The following is a 24,645-nucleotide window of genomic DNA, read 5'->3' as shown; positions in this document are numbered from 1 at the left end:
AAAGGCCTCTTCCAGGCTCTCGCATCCACATGTCAAGGTCCATCGTTGATGTTGGATGGATCGCCCCACTCTACTATACTGCTCTCAAATGCCGTGTCCATAGGGTCAGGCTCCAAGCTATCAGATTGATCGAGAAGCCTTCATACCGAGAAGGCATATGGGACTCTCACGTGGCTGCATGTGTCTCACGAAAAGTGATGGATATCGAAGAGGGAGACCTTTATAAAGACCTTGGCGTGGCTGATGACTTTCTCATCTCGAGCTCCCCGGGATCAGAGGACTTGTCGTTGCCGAAACCACAACTGTCCAACAGGGTACATGAGATCAAGGTTATCCTGCCCGATGGCCCAACAGATACTATATCGTTACACTACAGGAAGAGGCAAGAAAATTGGAAGGAAGTGGCGGTATCTGTTCAGTAACGATGCTCAAATTTCCATCCACCTTAATTACATGACGGCCACTCCCGACTTCCCTACGAATCGAAAAAAATGTATCGGCCGAGCCTAATGGAAAAGTTCTGGAATAGCTAGCGGGGCGGCAGCTGTGAAGTGTCGTTGGGCCGCGTAAAGTCTCCCCAGCAATTCGGCGCGTTCCAGCAAACGAGCATCTGTGATCTCATCGGCATTCCGGCACACTCAGAAAAGGTGGCTTAACAAAGCGGCATGCAAGCATACCACTGCCGCGATCTGACTCGCCTGCTGGTGCTAATGTTAGTCAAATCTCAAAAGACTTTGCAGACCGCTACCCCCAAGCACACCCCAAAAGGCCAAGCATCAGTCAGTGTCAGTCAATGTGAGTGGAGATCCGGGCCCTAATGTCAAGGCTCGCGCAGTCTACAGCTGTCATAAAGCCGGATTTGCCTCTCCGAAGGCTGCTGTACTTGCTGCACATTTGCCCTGCAAAACTGGCGCCGGCACACTAGCGAGTCGGCCTTCACAATGGGGAACCCCCTGCTTGTTCGGCCGCTCGCCTGAGCTAGACTGACTACGCTAAGGACGTAGCATCGTAAATACTTTTTTACTCCGATCACGAAGGCTTTCCTTTTCATGCTGTCATCGATATATTCCTTGCCATGTTCTGTCTGAAGTTGGCTAAGAGCGTGGGAAAGAGTCGCGACTGCTAACATTCCCTTTCGTCTTTCCTTCTCTATACCTTAATCCAGCTCACAGTCTTTCACGGCCTACGACAACTCTGGTGACGTCGATATTCAGCGGCGGAGCTCACCGACAGGCCTGTGCCGCGGCTTGTATAGGACCCCCCCTCCAACACCCTCACGCACGCACAGTTATACAATATGGCTGCGCGCGCGACTGACCTCACTCTCACCGAGCCTGCTGGTGATGAGAAGGCCACCGATGTTGCGCAGCGACCAAGCACCAGCAGCTCATCTTCCGCAACCGTCCCCGTCCCCGCACCGGACACGACCGAACCGGAATCCACCGTCTCGGGAGCAGCCCCTGAAGCCTCGGCCGAGGCAACACAGAAACCCTTAGCAGCACCAGAAGAAGGCCGGACGAGGCTCGAAACAACTCTCATTGTGCTGTCGCTGGCGGCCGCCCTGTTCCTTGCCGCCCTGGACGTTACGATCGTTACTGTCGCAATTCCCACCATCGCGGAGCAATTCCATTCCACGGCGGGATACACATGGATCGGTAGCGCCTACCTGCTCGCCAATTCCGCTGCGGCGCCGTCATGGGGGAAAATCTCGGACATATGGGGGCGGAAACCGGTCCTACTGGTGGCCGCGGGGGTGTTTTGGATTGGATCGTTGCTGAGCGCAGTCAGCGTGAACATGTCGATGTTAATTGCGAGCCGTGCCATCCAGGGTATAGGAGGTGGAGGCATTGTTGTCCTCGTGAACATTTGTATAAGTGATTTGTTCTCCATGCGCAAGAGAGGTAAGTCCTACCATTGGTAGTGTTCCTGGGTAAGATTCTAGGTTCTGAGCTAATACGGTTATCTAGGTATCTATTTCGGAATCATGGGCATGGTTTGGGCCGTTGCAGGAGGCGTGGGGCCTGTAGTAGGCGGCGTGCTGACCGAAAAGGTCACCTGGCGCTGGTGCTTCTACATCAATTTGCCTATTTCCGGCGTCGCGATATTCGTGTTGTTCTTCGTCTTGAAGTTGCACAATCCGAAGACAGGCGTGCGGGAAGGTCTCGCCGCCCTTGACTGGATGGGATCGCTGGCAATCGTTGGCGGAACTATCATGTTTTTGCTTGGACTCGAGTTCGGCGGTGTCACCTTTCCGTGGTCCTCGGCAGAGGTTATCTGCTTGATTGTCTTCGGCCTGGTCCTTGTTGGTGTCTTCATCGTCGTCGAATGGAAGGTCGCCAAGTTTCCCCTCATTCCAATGCGCCTCTTCACAGTACGCTCCAACATTGCGTCGATAGCTGTGAGCGCCTGCCACGGATTTGTCTTCATATCGGCATCATACTACCTTCCGCTCTACTTCCAGGGTGTCCTCGGAGCCTCGCCTTTGTTGTCCGGAGTATACGTGCTACCCTTCTCACTGTCCCTTTCCGTCGCATCCACTGTGACAGGTATCTTCATCAAGAAGACTGGAAAATACCTGCCATGTATCATCTTCGGCTGCGTCGTCACAACTCTTGGCTTTGGCCTGTTCATCGATCTCGAAGCGAAAGCGAATTGGGCCAAAATCATTCTCTTCCAGCTCGTCGCTGGCCTCGGTGTCGGGCCCAACTTTCAGAGCCCTCTCATCAGCTTGCAGACGACAGTCCAGCCGCGCGATATTGCCTCGGCCACAGCGACATTCGGCTTCATTCGGCAGTTGGCCATGTCAATCTCCGTGGTAATAGGGGGTGTCATCTTCCAGAACGGCATGCAAAAGCAGTATCCTACGCTTCTCAAGGACCTCGGCCCGGATATCGCCAATTTACTGACTGGCAGCAGCGCAGGTGCCAGCGTTGGAGTCGTTTCCCAGCTTCCTGGAGAGGAGGGGGACCGCGCACGAGCTGCATACTTCACGAGTTTACGGACGATGTACATCGTATATACGGCGTTTGCTGGTCTGGGGCTAGTGCTATCATTCTTTGTTGGGCAAAGGCAGCTGAGCAAGGAGCATCATGAGCACAAGACCGGCCTCAAGGGCATGATGGAGGCGAGAGACGAGAAGAAGGAGGTGATCCCGGAGAGAGAGGCTTCGCCAGGTGGGGTACGGGATGAGGAGAAGGCTCTCCAGGGTGGCAATTCAAACTCCGAGAAATGATGCATATATACCCATATCTAGTATCCAGTAAAGAAAGAACTCATACGATAATAAAATAGTTACAAGATGCCCTTGGCCCGATCACTGGTGTGTATGCTGTTCACGCCCGACAACTCTCTACCATGATACCAACAAAATACATCTAGAAGGTTAGCATCCTGTTATCATCGCATGCTATATAGGTTTTTCTTGATAGACATCTGCGTTATTCTCCAGGAGATATGTTGTCCTACAAATTACGAGTTGCGATACGCTTGTCGTAGTGTACATGCTATACATTGAATCAATGAGCTTGACTGAGATCTGTGAGTGTTAAGACGTTGCCACGGCAAGGTCAACCAGGTGTCCAAGCTCAGAACCCAGCAATCCGGATACAATAGCCCCAACACAGGGTAGCATAAAGCGCGACTTTAGGCAAAATAGCCCTGCGTTGTGCACATAATTGTGGCCACGTGTGGATGCTGCAAGTCAAGACGGGCCATCCGGGGAGCGTCGTCATTAGACATCCCGCATACCCGGTTACAAAGCTATTGGGGAGACAGGGAATCATGTAGTCGCGATTTGCTGGATATCGATGCCTCCGCTCGCCCGTTAAGCTAGAAGAGTGTTGCATCCCTGGATGGTTGAGAGAATGCGTGTAGGTCAAGTACGAAGTGGTGTTGTCCGAATCTAATTTGGCTAGTCTGCCGGCTTGCTTACCGTGAATTTACACTACATTTAAGGATAGCTCAAGTTTATGTGATCCAGGCTCTGACAGCGAATTCAAGCTTTGATTTAAAATCTAGGATTTCGAGTGGTCCTATCACGGAGCGCCAGTTGTTATTGGCGGACAATTAACCAACTACTTTCAATTGCGGACTCGACAAGCTCTCCGTAAATATCGTTTTGTCGCGACTCTTCCACAACTTGGTATCCTTGAATGAAGGATTGACTTGTGATAAAAATAAGGCATAGCATTTGGCTATTGTTGATAACGATACTTTTACTTTTAGTTTTGAATCTTGAACAGGCGTTAAGGTGCAAAACATGATGCCCAAGGAGTTGGTGCTGAACTAGTCCATGTAACCTTCCGGCGTACTCGGAGCTTGAAGGTCCGCAATACTTCGCATAACCTGATGTTCAGAAATAAGAGAAGACTGCGCAAAAAATTAATGGATATAAGATCTCTGGCTAGACGTTAGCCCACTGACAGATTGCTTTCCACCTCAGATTGCTCAGTGCGAAGCCGTGATCATGGGTCTTAAACATATACTTGTTTCGTGCCTCGCGGCGCTATCTCTGGTGCCAGCTCATGGAGCTGAGATTGTGAAGCGTGCTTCACTGCAACAAGTTACCAGTTTCGGAGCCAACACCTCTGGAACAAAGATGTATATCTATGTGCCGAATAACCTAGCCACGACGCCTGCCATTATTGTCGCTATCCATTACTGCTCCGGTACGGCTTCGGCATATTACAGTGGCACCCCATATGCGCAACTCGCTGAACAATACGGCTTCATTGTCATCTATCCTGAGTCACCTTATAGTGGAACATGCTGGGATGTGTCTAGTACTGCAGCGCTTACTCACAATGGCGGTGCGGACAGCAACTCGATCGCTAATATGGTGACATGGACTATTGGCCAGTATAATGCAGACTCTAGTAAGGTGTTTGTGACTGGCTCGAGTTCAGGGGCTATGATGACAGTGCGACATCCCTATAAATGCATGATTCCAGAGATGGTACCTAACTTCTCGACAGAATGTGCTCGCGGCTACATACCCTGAACTGTTTGCAGCTGCATCGGCATACTCCGGAGTGCCAGCGGGTTGCTTTTATACAGGGACCGTGAATGGCTGGAACTCGACTTGTTCTCAGGGCCAGTCAATTCACACGCAAACCGAGTGGGCCAATACCGTTTTCAACATGTACCCTGGCTATACTGGAAAGCGACCGAAGATGTTGATTTGGCACGGATCCGCTGACACGACTCTGTATCCTCAGGTATGCTAATATCGACTTCATGAGCCGTGTTTTCACTACTGAACCATCAAACCAGAGTTTCAATGAAACCATCAAACAATGGACTGGCGTCTTCGGATACAGTTTGACACCAGAGCAGACACTGCAAGGCGTTCCATCAAGTCAGTACACCAAGTACATCTATGGACCGAGTGTTGTCGGCGTCTACGGGACCGGGGTTGGACATACTGTCCCTGTTATGGGGAATGAGGATCTAGCATGGTTTGGCATTACCGGCGGTAGCTCTTCTAGCAGTACGACGACGAAGCCAACATCGACGGTCGCCGGATCCAGCACTAGTACGACCCTTGTGACGAGCACAACGAGCGCATCAAGCGGAGGCGGGTCAGGAACGTCACCTCACTGGGGCCAATGTGGTGGAATTGGTTGGACAGGACCGACAGTGGTAAGTGGCTTCTATTCATATAGGGATTTTGCTAACGTGGGATCAATAGTGCGAGAGTCCATACACTTGTAAATATTCCAACGCTTATTATTCACAATGCTTGTGATCCTAGCTCGTACATACATGGACATGTACTCGCCAAGATGAATATGAGGCTTCAAGCCGAATGTTGTTTGAAAGACATTGAGTTAGATAACGCAAATTAAGACCTTGTAAATTACAAGGCATCATCAGCCTGAGCATCTGAATTGTTAAGCCTCGTGGAATTCGGTGGTTTTCTTGAGTGAGGTACGAGGTGGAGGTGATTCAAGCCATTCTGTCCGCCCCTGTTCCTCCTAGGCTCTTCCCCCGCAACTTTCATTACTGTGGCTTCAGCGTGAGTTAAAGTTGCGGGATGGCCCCTTAGAACCGAATTTCTTGACGTAATGGTTGGCAACAGGCGTTGACCGATGAGGGGTACTTGACTCGTGGGCGACATTTGCCCAATCCTCTGGGTATCCCTTAGCGGAGCTAACTGTAGCCTTCCGTCATCAGTGGCTCGAGCTTCCTCCCCCGCCATTCGTTTCAATTCTTCAGGTCTCATGACCTGGAAAATCTTTACACATACCAACATCACTGCCGCCTTTACTGCTCTCACTTTGACGAGACTTTGACTGCATGGCCCTCCGATAATGCGTATTGATTGATTGATTGCGGCGTCAGGTACACAATGGCATCGCCGTCGCAGTTTGAAGACCAGCGTCATGCTGCTGTCGTGGCAGAGCATCTCCCGTCAGGGTATACCGCCGAATTCGATGGTAACATAGTGGACGGGGAGCCTCTCGTCAAACAGGCCTCTCGCTCTGCTCCAGAGCTCATTGAGTCGCCGGAACAGGAATCATCTCTAAGGCTCCAAGGCGGTGATATGCATCGGGACTTGTTCAAACTCAATGCGAAACCGGTCGGCGTTCACAGGTCAAAAACATTCTCACATCCGCCGAGGAATACAGACACCCCTGACAATGAGATGACGGCTGCCGAACAGATGGAGCCACAGGGCTTTCGCCGCCAATTCGTCATGCAGAGGCGTCAAGGCTTTACTGGGGGTGCAAATCTACCGGTCACTCGCAACTTTGTCGAATTTTTGGATCTCTACGGCGCATTTGCAGGTGAAGATCTGGCAGACTCAGATGAAGAGGCGATTGAAGACGAAGAGGACGAAGAAGAAGAGACCGGCCCTCCAACAGAAACCAGGCCGCTTCTTGGCCGGCGAAAACTATCACGGATCCAAAAGAAGGGTGATGCAAGCAACACGAAGACATTCTTCACACTCTTGAAGGCTTTTATCGGTACGGGTATCATGTTCCTACCCAAAGCCTTCAACAACGGTGGGATTTTATTCTCCTCTTTAACTTTGCTCTTTGTTGCTGCCATCTCTATGGTGGCATTTCACCTGCTACTTCAATGCAGAACGCGCTACGGTGGAGGATACGGCGACATTGGCAGCGCCATCGCCGGCCCGAAAATGCGAGCGGTCATCTTGGGCTCGGTGACATTGTCTCAGCTCGGGTTTGTATGTACGGGGCTGGTCTTCGTTGCGGACAACTGGTGGTCATTCCTGCAGGCCGTCACCTCTGGCGCGAGCCCTCTAACAACCAAGATGCTCATTGCCATCCAGGCAATCTTGCTGATCCCGCTGTCTTTTATCAGAAACATCTCCAAGCTGGGATTCGCTGCTCTGCTTGCAGATGTATTCATTCTAATTGGTCTCGTCTACATCTGGTACTACGACATTTCATCCCTAGCAACGAAGGGTATACATAAATCAGTAGAGCTGTTCAACCCACATTCATATACGCTCACCATTGGTGCTTCCATATTCACTTTCGAAGGCATTGGGCTGATTATACCAATCCACTCATCAATGAAAAAACCAGAGAAGTTTGAGTGGCTTCTTGGTGTGGTAATGCTGATCATCACCTGCATCTATACATCGGTTGGCGCTCTCAGCTATGCAACCTTCGGATCTGAGACGCAGATCGAGGTAATCAACAACTATCCCCAGGATAGCAAGCTCGTCAACGCTGTTCAATTCATGTACGCTCTGGCGGTACTGATCGGGAATCCAGTGCAGCTATTCCCAGCGATGCGCATTCTAGAAAGCAAGATATTTGGTCATCGGTCGGGGAAAAGGGATCTCATGACCAAGTGGAAGAAGAACTGCTTTAGATCCGCGCTTGTAGGGGTATGCATTGGTATATCAATTGCAGGCTCGGCGAATCTAGATAGATTTGTGGCGTTGATTGGATCGTTCGCATGCGTGCCTCTGGTATACATTTATCCGCCTTTCCTTCACTTGAAGGGCGTAGCTCAGACGAGGCTGGCGAAGACAGGTGACATTGCACTGATGGTTCTCGGAGCGTTTGGCATGGTCTACACAACAGCAATCACAATTTTGAATAGCTTTATGTCTATACCAGCATAAAATACTACCCGAATCTTACTCTCACCTATTTCCTTCTTTGTAAGTAGGTTGGTACTACTGCTGCTTTAATCTATATAGCGGGTGTATGGTAGGTATATAGTAGGTATATTGACTATAACCCTGTTTGAAAGCCTTATTCTACCATCTTAGTTAAAGTTGTTATAAAGCTAAAAGTAGAATTAAGCCTTATAAGCTTATAAAGATTTATTTCTAGATACGTTGATACCTTAAAATATCTACCTTTTGTGAGGTCTTATCTTAATCGTAAAACAAGCTGCTCTATATCAACACTAGTCTCAACTACTACTTCATCATGAATGATATGTAAAATTATCCTTCCGGTAAGGAATTATTTGTATTGGGAGAAGTAGCCCATACTCCGCCTCAATCGGTGGAGATGAGACTGTCTTAGTTGCAGGCTTTCCGCTCGTCTCGAGCTCATCCCAAAATGGTCGCAGGGTATTTCCAAGTGGTGTGCTGATAAGTACCTCGATAACATTTTCTCCCCGTTTCAGAAGCGGTCCTATATCCCGCCTCGCCCAAGATATATCAAGAGGAGGTAACGCTACTCCGTTGACTGTAACCCTACCGGTATGTGCAATTGCACCGAGATCAATCACTGCACCAGAAAGACTACGGCAGCCAGGCTTTCTAGGCGGCCAGTCAAATGTTGTCGAATAATAGCCAAGACCCGACACGTTAGCCAAGGATTCGGAGATCTTGTTCCACGGAACGAGAGTAGGGAGCTGGAAGGTCGTGTTGGTGCGCGTGGGCCCGGATTCGACATTATACAGATCAGAAGGTGGAGCCCATGACTCAACTACCAAAGTCCAGTTGTCTAACGTGAAAGGCTTAGTCAGCATGGGAGAAAGCGTCACTGATTTCCCATTTGATAAACTAATGACACGGGTTTGCTGGTCAAAAGATCGAAAGACGGTGAGCGAGTTCGCGCTTGCTGTGGCCTGGAGAACTCCTTCCGCAGTATTCTGAGCATGCAAGATTGGTGGAGAATGTTGATGGAAGCCAATAATAACAGACTGGTTGCCAGCCAACTGGAGCGGAATTAAAGTGTGGGTCGCTGATTGCTGATAGATGGGTATGGCGGTAACATCTCCAGTCCAGGCATCATACAGGAATGGCGTTCCCGTTATTTCGAAAGAAATATTTCCGACCGTGAAACCTTGCTCGAAGGAAACTCCAGGAGCATCATTGTAGAGGTAAACGTATTCCGTTAAGCTACGTGTGTCCTGCCTCCAGTTCGTAAACCAAGTCCCATTGGTATTAACTGAGGTCCGTGGGAGGATGCCAAGAGACTGAAGTGTAGTCGCTAGACCAACATATGGGACAACATGGACGTTTCGCAATGATGTCAGGGTCTTCAGCATATCAGAGGCTGAGCTACTGGCTGCCAGATTGTATCCAGCGAACTTTGATGGGAGTCCGCCAGAGAAGATCACTGGCAGTCCCGCATGTGCAAAATCACTAAGCTTAACAACTCCAGCCGCCGTAAGGGTATCATTGGCCCTGATCACAAGAGCTCTGAACGCTTGGTGATTTGGTGCAAATTTCTTGTCTGCAACGTATGCCCCAGGCAGAGCAAAATTGTCCGGACTGAGGTACTCGTACGTATAGCCTTAGTAAAGAGTAAGAATTAGCTGCTACTGCTCATTCAGACAATGGTGAGAAGTGATAAATTATACCTGCTTTCTGGAGATCTGTAGGAGCATACTGTGTTGTTACCGATGTATAGGAGGTGGATTTGGACCAGAAAGCAATATCCACCTTTGCGGCAGCAGTCTGTCCAATATACTGGTTGCGCGAAACCCAATTCAGGAAATCTGCGTAGAAAGCAAACGCTGGCTGGCGAGGTCCATGCATCTCTGAGAACAAATATGCAAATGAGGTGAAACCGGGCCACGTTGTGTTGCCATAGTTACCGGAGTATGGGAAGCCGTGGAGGACAAATTGGTTGATAGATGCTGCAAACGAGCGCTTTAAACCCCACAGCATCTGAGATATTGTCTGTTGATAGACTGCACCCATGGCTCCACCAGCCTCGCTGGAAATGACGCGCTTTCCGGCAAGGTGTGCTGGTCCCGAAAACTGCCTGTAACCATCTATATTGTTGCCGAAACCTAAAGTCTCGCATTCGGGGCCATTGATATGCGGGATGTTGGCTAGCATATCTAAAGGTAGGTTATAAGCAACCTGCGCTGAGAATTGAATACCGAGACTTTCACTCCACTGAGTCAGAGCTTTGAGGTACTCAGCATTTAATTCTGTAAGCTGTTTCCAATTACTCAATTTTCGGTAACTCACATCAAGAGGTAAGGAGGTACGAACCGTTTGTTGATAGTCCATGATATGGCTTGCACCGGCATCAAGTTCATCTGTAATATACGATGGATCCAATTTTGAGTCAGTCGAACTTAGCAAAAGCGGGATATATTTGTTGATGCTGTAGCCGCGGTTTGATTCGAAGACTTCTTGGAGGCGAGGCGTCCACCAGATTGAGGCACTGAATTCCTGACTGTCTTCCCACATGTAGTTCCCGGCCTGACGAAGCAATTGCCTCACATCTTCGTCAAGTAACGACTGATTCCAAAATTCTATGACTGTCTGCGCTCCCTTTGCCGAGAAATGGTCAACAACCCAAGATCCGTTCTGTCGATAATTCTCAATGGGTGATTGTGGAACAGCGGCCGTAACGTCAGCTTGGCTCATGACTTCCCGGTATTCAGAGTGGACAAGATAATAGGCAAAGACTATGTGCTCTAGTCCACTCACATTCCTTGGGAACGAGAAGTCTAGGTAACCGCTCGAGCTGACCAAGTATGTGACATCGATTAGGGAGCTCTCTGCGAGTACCTTCCTGATCCCAGAGCTTGAGTTTGTTGAGCTGGAAACAGTTGCGGCGACTGCCGCAACCAAAAGGCCCGAACCCCATCCAGCGAGGTATCCAGAAAAATCCTCCCCGATAGAGACGGACACGTTGACTGAGGCGAGATCCCAGAGAAGGCCATCGTCGTCGTATGGTGCGGGGACACCGGCTCCCTGGTTTGGACCAAGTGCAAAATCTACGACGAGATTTTCTTCTTCCGCCGCTGTTAAGACAGTTTCGACCAAGTCTTCTATAAACGCATCAGTCATACATGCTGTATTGTCCTAGTTTGATCGATGAAACTGGACTGGTCATACTCCAGGCAGAACTTCCAAAACCATAGACTGTCCAATCAGACTGTAACGGTGATGCCAATTGACCTCCGAAATTGGAGGAGTCCCCATATAGATAATAGCCCAATAGCTCGATCCCCCCTGCCCCTGCTTTGCCTGCCGCCTTCACATCCTCAGCAACTATACTGAGATTCAACGATGCATCATTTGCCCAGTAGCGGAAGCGTGGCCTCACATATGAGGACGGGTTTTGGAACGTTCCATAATCAATATCGGCGCCGATCTGGTCATTGGTGCCGACAGAAAATGCACCTGGCCAAGTCACTGCCGCCAAAGCTAAAGCAGAGTTCAAACGCATTGCAACATGTTCAAGCGGTCGCGACTGTCTTCCTCGATCTACATGAAGAAAGATTTTGTGTCCGTATATCATGCATCCTGCTCTTTATGTACTCGCATTTAGTTATCCCGGTATGATAATGTGGGCGAAGCCTTCGGGCATACTTTGGTCGAGGTGAGTGCCATCCAGATTACAACAGACCACAGATCTAGCCGAAACCTGTCAAGTCCTAACGGCCACGCCTATCCGGACGGGGCCGAAATTTTCGTGGGACGGGGCTATTTTCACCAAGATTCTCAGAAGGACCCCAATCTTCCCCATTCAGCTTGAATTAGTCAAAGATGATTGGTTAAAAAGAGAATTTTTAGTCTGACAGCTTTGACTTGGATACGTTAAATCTTTGCACGCTTTAAATGCAGAAAATATCTAGTATTATTTTATAAAGTTGTATTCTTGTATATATAAATATAAGAGAAGCTAGACTTTTAACCTTAATCTTATTAGTAATCTTGTGATTGTAAGTTAACATAAATTTTCAAAAAATACATGAGGACCTGTTAGTGTCTTATACACTGTCCGACGAAAATTTCCTCCCCGTCTCGATAGCCGTGGCCAATCCTGACCAGGAAAGTTTGCGGGGGTTGCATCAAGAACGCGGGGAGAGCGAGGATTCCCCGCATGCTCAAGTCGTCTAGACTACCCCTTTCAGATCAAATTACACTTAAGCTAGACTAACGAAAAAAGCGAGCTGGGAGGCTCGGCTCTACTTGTCGCGAGGAAAGCCAAGTCCAGTGACCGAGTCCAAAAGGATCCAACTACTCCAGTACAATATATTTCTTCGCGCATTCAAAACTCATGTTGTGGACTTTGGTGCGTCTCTGTAGTGTGAATCAGGCAGCACTATGGCTTTTGACATCCGTATACATATCTTAGACACAATCGATAGTCAGCAGAATTTTCCCAAATTTGTCGGAGTGATGAGGACTGTGTCTATGGATCTAGCGTCGCGGCTCTTTGATGTGATGGTGACCTCCGCTTCAAAGGTCACCGAGCGGGTGCTAACGTAATAGGTATACCCCGCAGAATGGCTGCGCGAAAACATAGAACGAAGAGCCGAAACCCTATTTTGACAAACCCTAATGTAAAGACTGAAAGATTGTGTCTTCGCCAGTTGAGTCACCAGACTATAGAGTATATTGAGTATTTAGTTAGACTAGGAAAGATTCGTAAAGAATTTATCAGAATCGATACTATCACTACTTGTCAAGATACAAAAGTGAATAGAAGACTAGGAAAGTAAAAAGATAGAGAATAGTCTATTTTGCTATAGGACTATGTAGTGCATATGGTGGAAGGTTGTGAGGAGATAAAGATCTCCCTCACATATAAGCGAAGTGTCACAGTATGACTATATACCGAGTCCCTAAGCCCTTAAGATGATCTAAAGCAAAGTAGCCTGTAATTCCTCTAACTGGGTATTTAGACTAACAAAATCTAACTGGCCGATCCGCGCAGAGAGCTTCTAATATCGTCTCAACTAGACCTCGGAGAAGTCGGCATCGATCGCCGGCACCTTCACGGCTAAAAGACATAAGCAAGGAGTCGGTAAATACTCAGGCTTGAATTCGAATATAGATACAAAATCTGCCCCCTACCGCCTCTGGAGGGAGGGAGTTTCAAGTCCATACAAACCTCGACTCATTTAAGCTTTGATATAGTTCAGCTATCGGGAAACTACTAGAACACACTTGAAACTCATCACAAGGATGGGGTAGTACTTGGTAGATAGTACTCATTATTTTTATCCACATCAGTCACTTACAGTAAATTACCGGATGCGCTTCTACTTTGACATTGACGATCTCTTTTGGAAGACCCAAGTACTCATTCCAAATCCCACCCTTCACATGAAAGTTACTCCAAACCCCCTCTTCCGAAAACGGCTGCCGAGATCAACTTGGCGCCCCTTCAATGATCTCTCCCTCCGACATTGCCTTTAGTCCCTCAGCCCTGATAAAGTCTGAACTTCTCCTCAAAAGCGGTAGAAATCTTTAGTTATGTAATGGTGTAGGATTCAACATGTATTAGATTGTTAATATTTTCAGTGGTATGGACAAGTACGGCAAAAAGGGCGCGGTCGGTTTGTACGATATTAAATGTTGTAAATAGGGTCTTCTTGTTATCGATTAATGTAATTGTCTCTATAGTCAGGTCGAATCCTAGTAAGCCTGACGACAATCTCTAATATGAATGTTTCAGTATACTAGGCAGCCAACAACCTACAAACTACTTACATACTTACCTAATCAAAGACAGGCCTTTGAAAAGAGCTATCCAGCTCATAAAGTCCTTCTTAAAGATAAAATATTCCAAATCCTTCTTCTTACCCTATAGGAACAGGATTATAGCAACTACAACCGGGTCCTATATAAGCTACTCTTAGTATATCAATCATAGACAGTTAATAATACATACTATCGAGTCTAAGCCATACTTGCTGGGGATGAATCCTTTTACATCTGCCGCAGTAGCAGCTTCGATAACGGTGTTTTGGCTATCGAGTGCTGTGATGGGAAGCATGCTAATCACGGCATCCTGGCCTCTGAAGATATCTGTGAGCGAGTTCGGAGTGAAGTCACTCTTATAACGTTGGAGCCCTTGGAAATCACGGCGGAAGTACTACTGTAGCTCTTTTTTGGGTTATGTGTGTAAGTATAGGGATACAGATCGAGTGATGATATTGAGTTCTGGAATATAGTAAATAGGTCTGAGTAAGCGTACACCTCTTATATAGGGAAGAGTGCGTTAGCGTAAGTGTAATTGAGTAGGGAGAGGTGGTCTTAGTGTGGCATCTCATTTACTGGATCAGGCAGGGTAGTATCATGGTGCAGGAGAGAGGGAGGTGATTGTTTAACTTCGCTTTTCCCATTCATTTCTAACATCTATGGCTAGAGATAAAGCTGGCTCACTTCGCTTGTCCCAAGAAGCCTCGAGAAAGATAGAACATTATCTCATTAGATTTCCGACATCAAGCGTTTTCTCCCTCCACAAACTACTTTACCTCGTGGACAAAAGGAGGCAATGCCATATTCAACGTTTGCAACTGCAAACACAGAATAATCCATCCCTATTCTATCAACAGACACTTCTTTACATAGGTGGAGCGACCGTGATCGTGGTCGTCTCAGCAACGACACCCCAGCAATTACAGATACTGCTGTAGGCATTTGGCGAGGTGCATGCAGAGGCATAGGTGGGGATGGGCTTCTCGATCTGTCGCTCCTCGATGACCGGTGCGGCGGTGCGCTTGGGCAGGACGGTAATGCCGGAGGTGACAAACTCGGTGACAGCAAGATAGCTTGAGCAGTCGGTTCTGGCGGCTGGGTAGCGCAGGGAACCGTTAGCGAGCGTACCAGTTACGGCACGGGCGCAGTTGTTGGCGTTGCATCTGGTGGTTGTGGCACGCACGGAACTGCTGCTGGTGGTGGTTACCTGGGCGGTGGAAATGGTGAAGGTGGGGGACGAGCTGGCAGAGTTGCAGAAGGGATCTGGATTGGGCGTGGCGTCGAGCTGGACGACATCGCAGCCGGATACTACCTCCGAAGCGATTCGGATAAATTCACCACTGCAGATTTGCAAGATTGATTTGTCGCTACCATTGACGGTGCAGTCGAGCGTGCCGTTTGCGGTGATGTTGCAGATCAGGTGTTTCCAGTTGCCGGTGATCAGTGAAGGTTGGAAGATGTAAATTAAGTTGTTCTGCGTCGTGGTGAGGGCGGCTGCGAATCGGTTGGTGGTGTAGCCGTTGATACTTGTGCGCAGGAAGCCTTCCCCGGTCATGGCAAAGTCAAGATACTGGACTACCGTGGCACCCGGGATGTCGACGGCGAGGAAGTTTTGGCTCAAGGTAAGGTTACGTGTTTCGCCTCTCACGTGGGCAACGATGTTGAGAGGAGTGGCATCACATGTGTGAGTTGCTGAAACGGTGGAAGATGTTGACGTGGAACTCGACGTTGGGACAACCGTGGAGCTGGTGGTGGTAGACACGTTCTTTCCAGCGACACGGAACCACGGGGTGATGGCAGTCTCCCAGTCATTGGGGTTGTGGCGGTCTCCAAAAGTGCGGAGTGTGCGCAACAAGATTTTGTAGTCGCCGTCTGGAACCTTGGTTCCATTGGGAAAGAATCCGGTGTGGCGTAGATGGCACTGGTGAATCGCAGCAGGTTGTAGAGTGGGAAACTAACAATGGTACCGTCTAATCCGGTGGGTCGCAGCATAACCGAGCCGACCCAGTTCTTTTCTCCTGCAACGGGGGGATACTGCCAATCATCGCTAAGCATAAAGTCAGGGGTAACCCAATCCATGCTCAATTCTCGCGTTGACCAAAGAAGGTTGTAGTATGGGGCGAAAGTGTCAACTTCCATATCGTACACATGACCCTCCTCCATGTAGCCACCATAGTCACTAAGTAGGATAGGAACACCTGACGGCCAGGCATTGCTAGCGTAGATATCACCTTTGACACCTGCATAGTCGTTAGAGAGAATTGCAAGGGAAGCGGGTGATTCTTGAGGAATTCCTACCCATATAAGTCACGCGAACCTGTTCAAAGTTATCGCCGAGAATAAGGATCGCACCGCCATAGATGGGCAGCATGTTGGCATTAATAACAGCTGGCTCGGTGAAGGTGACGACAAAGGTGGCCTTTTCTCCGGCGGCAACAGTTATGTTCTGAGCAGAGATCTCGACAGTGGCAACATTACCTCTCACGAGTAGAGCATACGGAGAACACCATCGTCGAAAAGTTTCCATCTTGGGTAGTCAGATGGAATATCACAGTGATCATGAACGACATCTCAAGGTTCCCACTTCAGTGCCAGGCTGGTTCACAACTATCACAGCCACCTACAGCCGGTGTTCGTAGTGACCCAGTCCACGCTCACGTCCTCAATGTCAGAGGGGTCATCGTAGACACACTACAATTTTGTTTTCGGGTGGAGTCGTCTGATGATATGGAAAACATGAAGTTCCATAATGTCTCTACAGGCGTTGTGTTGACATTACATGAATTGGTCAACCTGCTGGGAGGGCACCCTCGGGTTAACAAATCTGACCTCAGGGGTCTATTTTTAAACACAGTTTCGACAGGTGGCTAGGAGGAGGCTGTGCGCGGGAACTGGTTCACAGGAACCAATGAGCGGTTGATGTTCCAAGCCAATGTAGAGGGAATCTGCTACGGACGCACCTTCGCCATTGGATCAAACGGCTACTGCGGCATTGCTCCCCTAATATCTCGCCCAGGGGACTACTGCGTCCTTTTTGGAGCAGATGTACCCTGTGTTTTGCGCCCGTTATTTGATGGTTCTGGCTTTAGGCTGCTTGGAGAAGCTTACATACATAAATTGATGCGAGGATCTGTAGTTAACATGCTCGAACAAGGCCAAGTCAAGGCTCGGTATATCATTGTATATTAAGCACATAACTAAGTTTCAGGAGAAGACGCATTTGACTTAACCCTTACATGTCAAAGGGATGTTAGCCTCGGGCTTTCAGTTTCAGTTCTCATTTACGACTATAATGTCCGTACATGGTATAATGTGCTTGGAAATATTATTGCTTGTGTAGTCCTGTCTAGATTGCTATAGTGGCCAGCAGTCCCCAAGCCGGGACCCGCCGACTGGACCGGCCCCGAATTGTTAGTTTCCACCGAGCAGGGCGTACTCAGAAGAGATTCGATTGCACCAACTACAACTCTCCCCTTCAAAAGAAGCAGAGTAGCTCAGCCAAGTGACGATGTTATGTTGCACGGTAAGGATTCACTTGCCCCATTCGCACTGGCAAGAAGTCATAGCATATACATCCGCAGCTGACAGGGTGCGAGCATTAATGTTACTCCCTATGAGGTGGTAAACATGTTATGTGTTGCTGGGAGCTCGATGGATTGAAATCGCTTGCAAGAAATCCCTCATTCCGTGTGTTTCGAAAGGCAGGGGACCTCCGATACGGGCCAGGCAGTGCCAAGTCTGATTATCGATTTTAACCTATTCCATGCCTAGCACTTTAGCATAGTGGTGGCCAGTAAGATTTAAGTTGTCGGGCCATCGCCGAGGCTCGCCAATATGCCTAGAAGTGCCATGCCTAAGCTAGCCAGCAAGCGTGCCAAGCAGTTTTATCAGATTATATGATAATCTGTTAGAAAGTCGACACAGCCGAACTAATCGCGCACACTATCACAGAGGGGGCACATCTTAGCCCCTCTTTCAGTCATCCAACCTCTGCAAAAGTTTTCTTACTGGGCCATACTAAGCATAGCGCAGCCATGGCACTCTCTGGAAGCCGTGTTTCGGCCTTGGTGAGAAACGGTGGTTTGGAGCAGCCCAGCACGCCTATATATGTAGGCTATGGCCGTGGCAAGTCTGTGCAATGCGAATAGTCTTCGCTAATGTGAATGGTCCTTGCCGACTCAACCTCGTACTTCTTGAGATAACTCGTTCTGATCTCGTCACTCAATACTGTCCATAGCATGACCGGCATAGTGAAGGCTCTTATAGCCGTTTCGGCTATGGCAAGCGTTGCGAGTGGTCAGGGGCATTCGAGTGTTTCCGATGATGAGATGGGTCCTGCTGCTTTCATGTGGCCGACTGACAGAGTATGGTCTGGAGATATGGACAATCAGGAACCCTGCGGCTCAAGAGCATCTTCTGGAAACAGGACAGCCTTTCCACTGAGTGAGTCTCGCCCACATTCCAAGCTTTAGGACTGCTATCCTTCGAACTATCGATGACCCCAGAGATCGCTTCTTGGCACTGACATTTGTTTTCATTTCAGCCGGCGGCGCTGTTGCTCTTGTGGCGCAAGATGACTATTACAATACAAAGATCAGCATCTCGTATAAGAATGGTAAATGACTCCCTCTATGGGCCTCTTCAATAATCTCAATTTCGGCCGCAGGCTAACTCTCGGCGGCTGTCAGACCCAACTTCTAACGTTGATTTCACCACCCTCATCGAGGAGCAGAGTATAGCTGACCTCAACCCCGGCCATACCTGCGTCACCATTCCTGATGCGCCCAGTCGAGTCTCTGCCGGCGACAACGCGACTTTGCAAATTATCTACCGTGCCGACTGGGATGCGCCGCACAACCAAACTTTCTACGCCTGTGCCGACATCACCTATATAGCGGCCGCAGACTTCACCACCAAGATTCCGTGCTTCAATGCCACCGAGCCTGGCGAGGATGATATCGCCGCCACTGCAAGCCCGTCCGCTTCTGCAACCTCGACTTCGTCCCCATCGACAGAGGGCTCCAATGGTTCTAGCGGCAAGGGTCTCTCCGGCGGCACCATTGCCGGCATCGTCGTTGGTATTGTCGTCGGGGTAGCACTCCTCCTTGGCGCGGCCTTCTTCCTATATCGCCGAAACCAGCGTAAGAACACACGGGCGAGGTTGGCTCGCATGGAGGACAATGCGCGCAAGCACGACTGGGTGGGCAGACATGACTCGACCTCCCAGAACAGCGTGCAACTGGGCAACCTCCCTCAGAATTAAGTTCGTACAAAGTATGCATCGTTGAGCACCGTAGTTCTACAGTAGATAAACAACTTTTTACACAGATATCCATAATATATCTGTCTTTAATGCTAGCCAATAGACCTCCCCCACCAGGAAACGAGGCGCACAACAACGGCGAGAATCTTGTAGATTCCCACTGGTGACTCGGTAGTTCCAATAGCGACCTTAAGCCGACAAAGTCTAGAAGTTAAGCCAGCGGTTACTCGCTACGCAACACTATGCAAAGAGACAAGGGTCAGACAAAAAGAAAACTTACAGCGCGCGACCCATCTCTAACACTCAATACGAAACTCCAATCATGACCTTGAATGATTAACTCGAGGAGGAAGAATACCGGTGACTCATCCCTCTTCTCATCATGTGCGCCGCCGCCCTTGTACAAGCTCTGCAGACTCCGCAGCTGCACACCCTGCCAAACACCCATCTGTAGCATGGCCTGATTCCAGTTCTCGGAGCCGCGCTTTGTCTCAATCGAGACGATGATCGGTAGGCCAGCCAGTAGTGCATAGTTAGTGTCGTTGATGTATTGACTAGGCTGGAAAGCCCGCACTGCATCAATCTTATTGCAAATTGTCATCGGACCGTAGGCGTCGCAGGACAGATCGACACATGAAGAAGCCGATTGCCTTGCCTGAAGAAAGGCGGGGTCGGTATTCAGAAGAGATCTTTGTTGATGTACTAGAGTAGAGGGAGTATTGTTGTCAGCTTATTCGAGAAGTTTTGATTTACTTTCAATACAATAGGCCGGAGAGCAGGCCAGTCTACTCTAACCTTTATTTGACCAGGCCAAGGTGTCTAGACAAGGTAGACAAACTCACCACGAAACGAAATCGACGACGCCCTCCCTACCGTGGGGCCAGCAAAACAGCGCGGAGGATATGATGATGGACTTCCATGTTACAGGAAGCTTCGTCTTCCATGCGCAGCTCGCATTGATTCGCCCGTTCCATTATGCGCAGGATCATGTGGAGCAGAACCGTAGGCAGATAGGATGCACTCGAGAAGACCTGATCTTAGAGGGCTAAGCCATCGAAGGGGGGTTGGCTGACTGTCGTGATCTCCGTCTAGAAAAAGAGAAATAGATCGTAAGTTAGCAAACGTAAGGAAAGGGGAGGACTTCTGGTGTTATTAGCTTGCTCACTTTTAGAGAGGCTGGGACAGTGCCAAATCCCTCAGGAGCTCGGCCATGGCGGGCGGGCAAAAGGCCTGACCCTCATGGCATAGGATATGCTGCAGCATATCCTCAGGGTTATATAAAGGGTTATAGTATAAAGTGTCCTGATCAAAGCCAGCCCTATTAAAGATAAACATTGAATCGATACTACTGCTATAACATAGGTTGTGCTTTTCGGCCTAAACAGATCTTCGTGACCCATCGTCTTGGTTCAAGCTATATTTCGAGCTTAACCACATTGGCAATCGCACAGCTTAGGCAAAATGGCCGCTGTCAACGCAAAACAATTCTCCCATACTATATATACTCTCCGGCCCTAAAAGCCAAATGATCATATAGGCAACCTCTTCCGACGTTGCGTATTTCTGTAGTGGTAAGTGGATGGTGGGAGGATTGTCTTCAACCACACTCGACATAAGTTCTCCAAAAACACCGCCAGACGCTACTGCGTTGATCTGATACCGCACGAAGCATACTCATATGCCGCACACTTGGTAAGTCCAAGAACGGTGTGCTTTAAGGTCGAATATGCGGCACAACCTGCACCTCCTGTAAGCCTTGCATCGAAGAGATATTGACTATGTTTCCAACATCACTCGACTGCACCAAGCCTTGCTCCATATGATCTACCTAACTATAGTAGGTACGTTATATCGGCCACAGATATCTACTCTGATTCTAATAGCGATGACACTAGTATAAGTCGGCAAGAGTCAAAGAATCGCATTTCTAAGGCAGCCACTAACATAAGCAAGCTAGCTTTCAATCTTCACTCAAATAATCAACTATATTATCTATCCACTAGTAGCATTCCTCCATTCCTTTCCGCCTTCCTCATACATTTACTCGACAGCCACTCACCTAATAAGAATAAGTATAACGTCAATATAGGCCGTTTCTATCAATACGTCTATATCCTTTAGCAATTATAAGATATATATATATCAGCTGACAATATAGTATGCTTCCTAAAGATAATACTCTAGAATTCAGAGTTAAAGCTTCCTCTTATCAGGCTCAGGATCAGCATACCTCTTATTCGCAACTCAGACTACTCGATTTCCCTACAAACTACACAGAAAATTAGCCTAAGGCGATTAGACATAGTATATCCTAGCCCTTCGAGTTCCGGGACTCAGTTATATAGGGAGACTATAGCTTACAACCAGAACATACCTACAATAAAGATACAACAATCATACAACCTACTTTCAAACACGTTTGACGGCTGGCCTATAAACGATAGATAATACGAAGGCAGTCAAGATCAGCCCTCCGAAATGATTTCCGAGTCGCTATATATAGGCGATTGGATAGATATTGACGGTTTCCTTCCTGCTTTACTGAACTATGACGCTCGTAGAAACTTACTGATAGACAATACCTCATAGATATTATTTCTATGGCCTGAGTTTCATGCTGGAGACTTAACAGGGTGGTGATCATGTTGTCGTTGTATTGATATTGTTGTCCAATTACAAATAAACCTATGGACACCAAATCATCTCATACGATATTTCACCTACATGTAAGCACTATCTTATCTCCACGTGACTATGATTTGCATACCCTGCGTACTTATTCTCTCTACTAGAGTGGCTGAGGGCCGGTCAGGTTTCTAGCTGTGACAGTATATTGTTGTTGGCGTGATAAAGTCTATTAAAGATAAACTTGATCAACACATCTTTGTCATTTTCAGATAGAATAGGCTAATCTCTACGATTATAGATGGGAACAGGGCGGTGTTTCATAATGACCTTTATATACAAGTATAAGAAGTCCAGTCGTCTATGCTACCCTGCACATACTGAGCATTCTGAGGATAAGGGCAAAGCTTTCGTGTGGCGTTTGTCCCATCTATTGTGCCTGTGCTCAACATCTGTGTTGGCACAATGCCCTGTTCAACCCATGGTACTAGGGCATCAAGAACGTCGTACGTTCCTGGGACATGAGGGTATGCAGAAGTTGGTCCACAGTGCCCACCACCGGGGACCATGTACACCTGGATGAATTCCGAGTCCTTACTTGACAATGGCGTCTCCTTCTTGATCTGTTCTAAGAACTGGATAGGCCATAAGGGTGAATTGTATGCGTCCGTCCAACCTTGAGTAGTGATCAACTTGCCTTCTTGGGCCTCAAACGCTGACAAGGATGGGTTGATTGTGTCGATCAATGGTGAGGTAATAGAATCAACTTTGTTGACATCGGAGTTGAAGTCGAAAGTGAAGATGTCATAGTTCGGGTCCTGGAAGACGACTTCCTTCAAGATGAGTTCGGAAAACTCTTTATATAAGGTCGTTTCCTGTAGTAGCTATGATGACTCTGATCCTAATGCGAAACCTGGATAAACCTCCTCGCCAGTCACGTTGTTTGTAGCACCGGCATATATACCTTGAGCTGCTTTGACCTGAGCTGCAGTCAAACACACAGTTGTACCGTTGACTGTCGGACTCTGGTCACATTTGTACTGTAGCTTCTTTATGTCGAATTGACACTTTATAGGGTTTTCGAGCAGGCTATCTGTGACACCGTCAAGACTATCACAGGCAGCCAGAACTGAGTGGGTTATGAAGTTTAGAGCGTCCTGGCTTATGTAGCCGCTTCCTTGGGTCTTTATTGTGTTCTATAGGAAACTGAGGATCAGGTGGCTGTACCAGTTGCCTGGGCTTCCAGCATAAATACTATCGAAAAGATCTGGATATAATGATGCCACTATATAGCCCTAGGCTCCTCCGGTTGAGTATCCGTAATAGTAGTTGTATTGTAGGGTCTCAGAATAGTATAGAGTCGTTAGATTGCGAACGATGGGTATAGTCATGACGATAGAGTTATAGATCCAGGCTCTGAGTTGACCAGCATTTTCCAAGAATGAGGCATACGTTGAGTCTCCAGATGCTGCGAGTGAATGACCACCATCACTGCCGGCGACTGTGTATCCCAGGTTGAACTCTGTCATCATTGTCGTTATGTCAACAGATCCCGCGTAACCAGAGTCGCCTAAGTAATCGTGTAAGCCAAATGTGCCTAACGAGTTTTGACATAGAAGAATCATTGGTACATACCGACAACCATAAATCGCCCATTGTAATTCGCAGTGATGGGCAGATAGAGCTCCCAAGTCAGAGTATTGGCGCCGTTGGCGTCAGTTGTAAGACCGTCATCGCCGTAAGTGACTGATCCTATGACATGGCATAGAGGAAACGAGTTGAGGATAGTTCCGCCACTATATGACGGAACGCTCAATGCGCCAGTTGCGACGTCCATAGCTGCAGACACCTGGACACCATCACCGAGTGCTGTGTTGACGAGAGTAGAACAGGTGACATCCCGAGGAATAAGGACAGCGTGTACGGCTGCCGATGCAGTCAAGACCGCCGTATAAAAACGAATGTAATTCATTATCGCAATAGGTGCGGCCAGACCAAGAATCTGATTGGACCAATCTATCCGACACGGCGAGAAAGTCCGGGATGATGGACCAATTCGTCAATGAATAGAAATGTAACGGCAAAGAAATGAGTGGCTGTAGTTGGTGGCGAGATCGTCCAACATGCATGAAACCACGAGGTCGGGTCGGGGTAGTTGTACTCGAAAACCCTCGCTTGAATGAGGTTCTCGCCAGAGAATCGGGCAACGTGGCTGCGGAAATCGCAATTCGGGTAATAAGATTGGCAATGCGAGCTTCATAATAGCATGAAAGAGCTAGCTTGATCGAATCGTGGAACCCATCTTTCTTTTCTTGCTAGGTTGATGCCTGCGCCGCATTAAGCTGGCTTAAGATGAGCAGGTTCTTGGTTTACAGGCTTATGTTTGCTACCAAGATGAGAATGGCACCCAAGAGCCAACATCAGGGACAGAACAATACCAAAGAAAAGGCGAATCAATAGTAGAAATAAGCACCCTAGCTCCTCCATCAATACTCCTCCGCCAGGGTAATAACCATTGGTTCCTCAGAGGCGACAGTACGGATTGAGCAGTCATGATGCTTGTTGGGGTCTCGAAGGTTCTGTTTATTACTATAGGGCCCACCAACACCTATCAACGTAGCACCACCTACAGTACTGCGTAGTAAGTGTTGCTTGACAATCATTTGAAACTAACAACTGTTACCCTGGGCGGAAGATTACACTGAATCCGAACCATGATCTCGAGGAACATCCTGACTGGCTGATATAAGAGGAGATGTGTGACTAACAGGAATCTAGTGAATTCACCCCATCGACGGTGCTTTCTAGCGATCCCACTCATGTTGTCCGCATTCCACTTGTTTGGAGTAGTGTGCCA

General features: G+C 48.2%; 4 protein-coding genes across 4 annotated transcripts; 3 read left to right on the top strand and 1 right to left on the bottom strand.

Moving 5' to 3' along the window:
- Window positions 1-1,297: 1,297 nt before the first annotated feature.
- Window positions 1,298-3,232, top strand: UCRPA7_8499 (putative major facilitator superfamily transporter protein; the record flags this gene model as incomplete). Its single annotated transcript, XM_007921012.1, has 2 exons — window positions 1,298-1,901; window positions 1,968-3,232. 2 exons carry the CDS (start codon window positions 1,298-1,300, stop codon window positions 3,230-3,232), a joined length of 1,869 nt encoding a protein of 622 aa, XP_007919203.1.
- Window positions 3,233-6,697: 3,465 nt separating this feature from the next.
- On the top strand, window positions 6,698-8,104 carry UCRPA7_8498 (putative vacuolar amino acid transporter 3 protein; the record flags this gene model as incomplete). Its single annotated transcript, XM_007921011.1, has 1 exon — window positions 6,698-8,104. The coding sequence occupies one exon, from the start codon at window positions 6,698-6,700 to the stop codon at window positions 8,102-8,104; it is 1,407 nt and encodes a 468-aa protein (XP_007919202.1).
- Window positions 8,105-14,765: 6,661 nt separating this feature from the next.
- UCRPA7_8497 (putative serin endopeptidase protein) lies at window positions 14,766-16,427 on the bottom strand (the record flags this gene model as incomplete). The annotated part of the gene is made up of 3 exons (XM_007921010.1): window positions 14,766-15,779; window positions 15,860-16,140; window positions 16,199-16,427. The coding sequence occupies 3 exons, from the start codon at window positions 16,425-16,427 to the stop codon at window positions 14,766-14,768; spliced, it is 1,524 nt and encodes a 507-aa protein (XP_007919201.1).
- A 2,085-nt stretch (window positions 16,428-18,512) lies between these two features.
- On the top strand, window positions 18,513-19,163 carry UCRPA7_8496 (putative gpi-anchored protein; the record flags this gene model as incomplete). The annotated part of the gene is made up of 2 exons (XM_007921009.1): window positions 18,513-18,515; window positions 18,567-19,163. The coding sequence occupies 2 exons, from the start codon at window positions 18,513-18,515 to the stop codon at window positions 19,161-19,163; spliced, it is 600 nt and encodes a 199-aa protein (XP_007919200.1).
- Window positions 19,164-24,645: the final 5,482 nt, after the last annotated feature.

Source organism: Phaeoacremonium minimum, assembly GCF_000392275.1.
Source record: "Phaeoacremonium minimum UCRPA7 unplaced genomic scaffold PA7_03_scaffold_597, whole genome shotgun sequence".
Taxonomy (NCBI): domain Eukaryota; kingdom Fungi; phylum Ascomycota; class Sordariomycetes; order Togniniales; family Togniniaceae; genus Phaeoacremonium; species Phaeoacremonium minimum.
The sequence above is the reverse complement of the archived record's forward strand: the minus strand, read 5'-3'. Positions and strand labels throughout refer to the sequence as shown.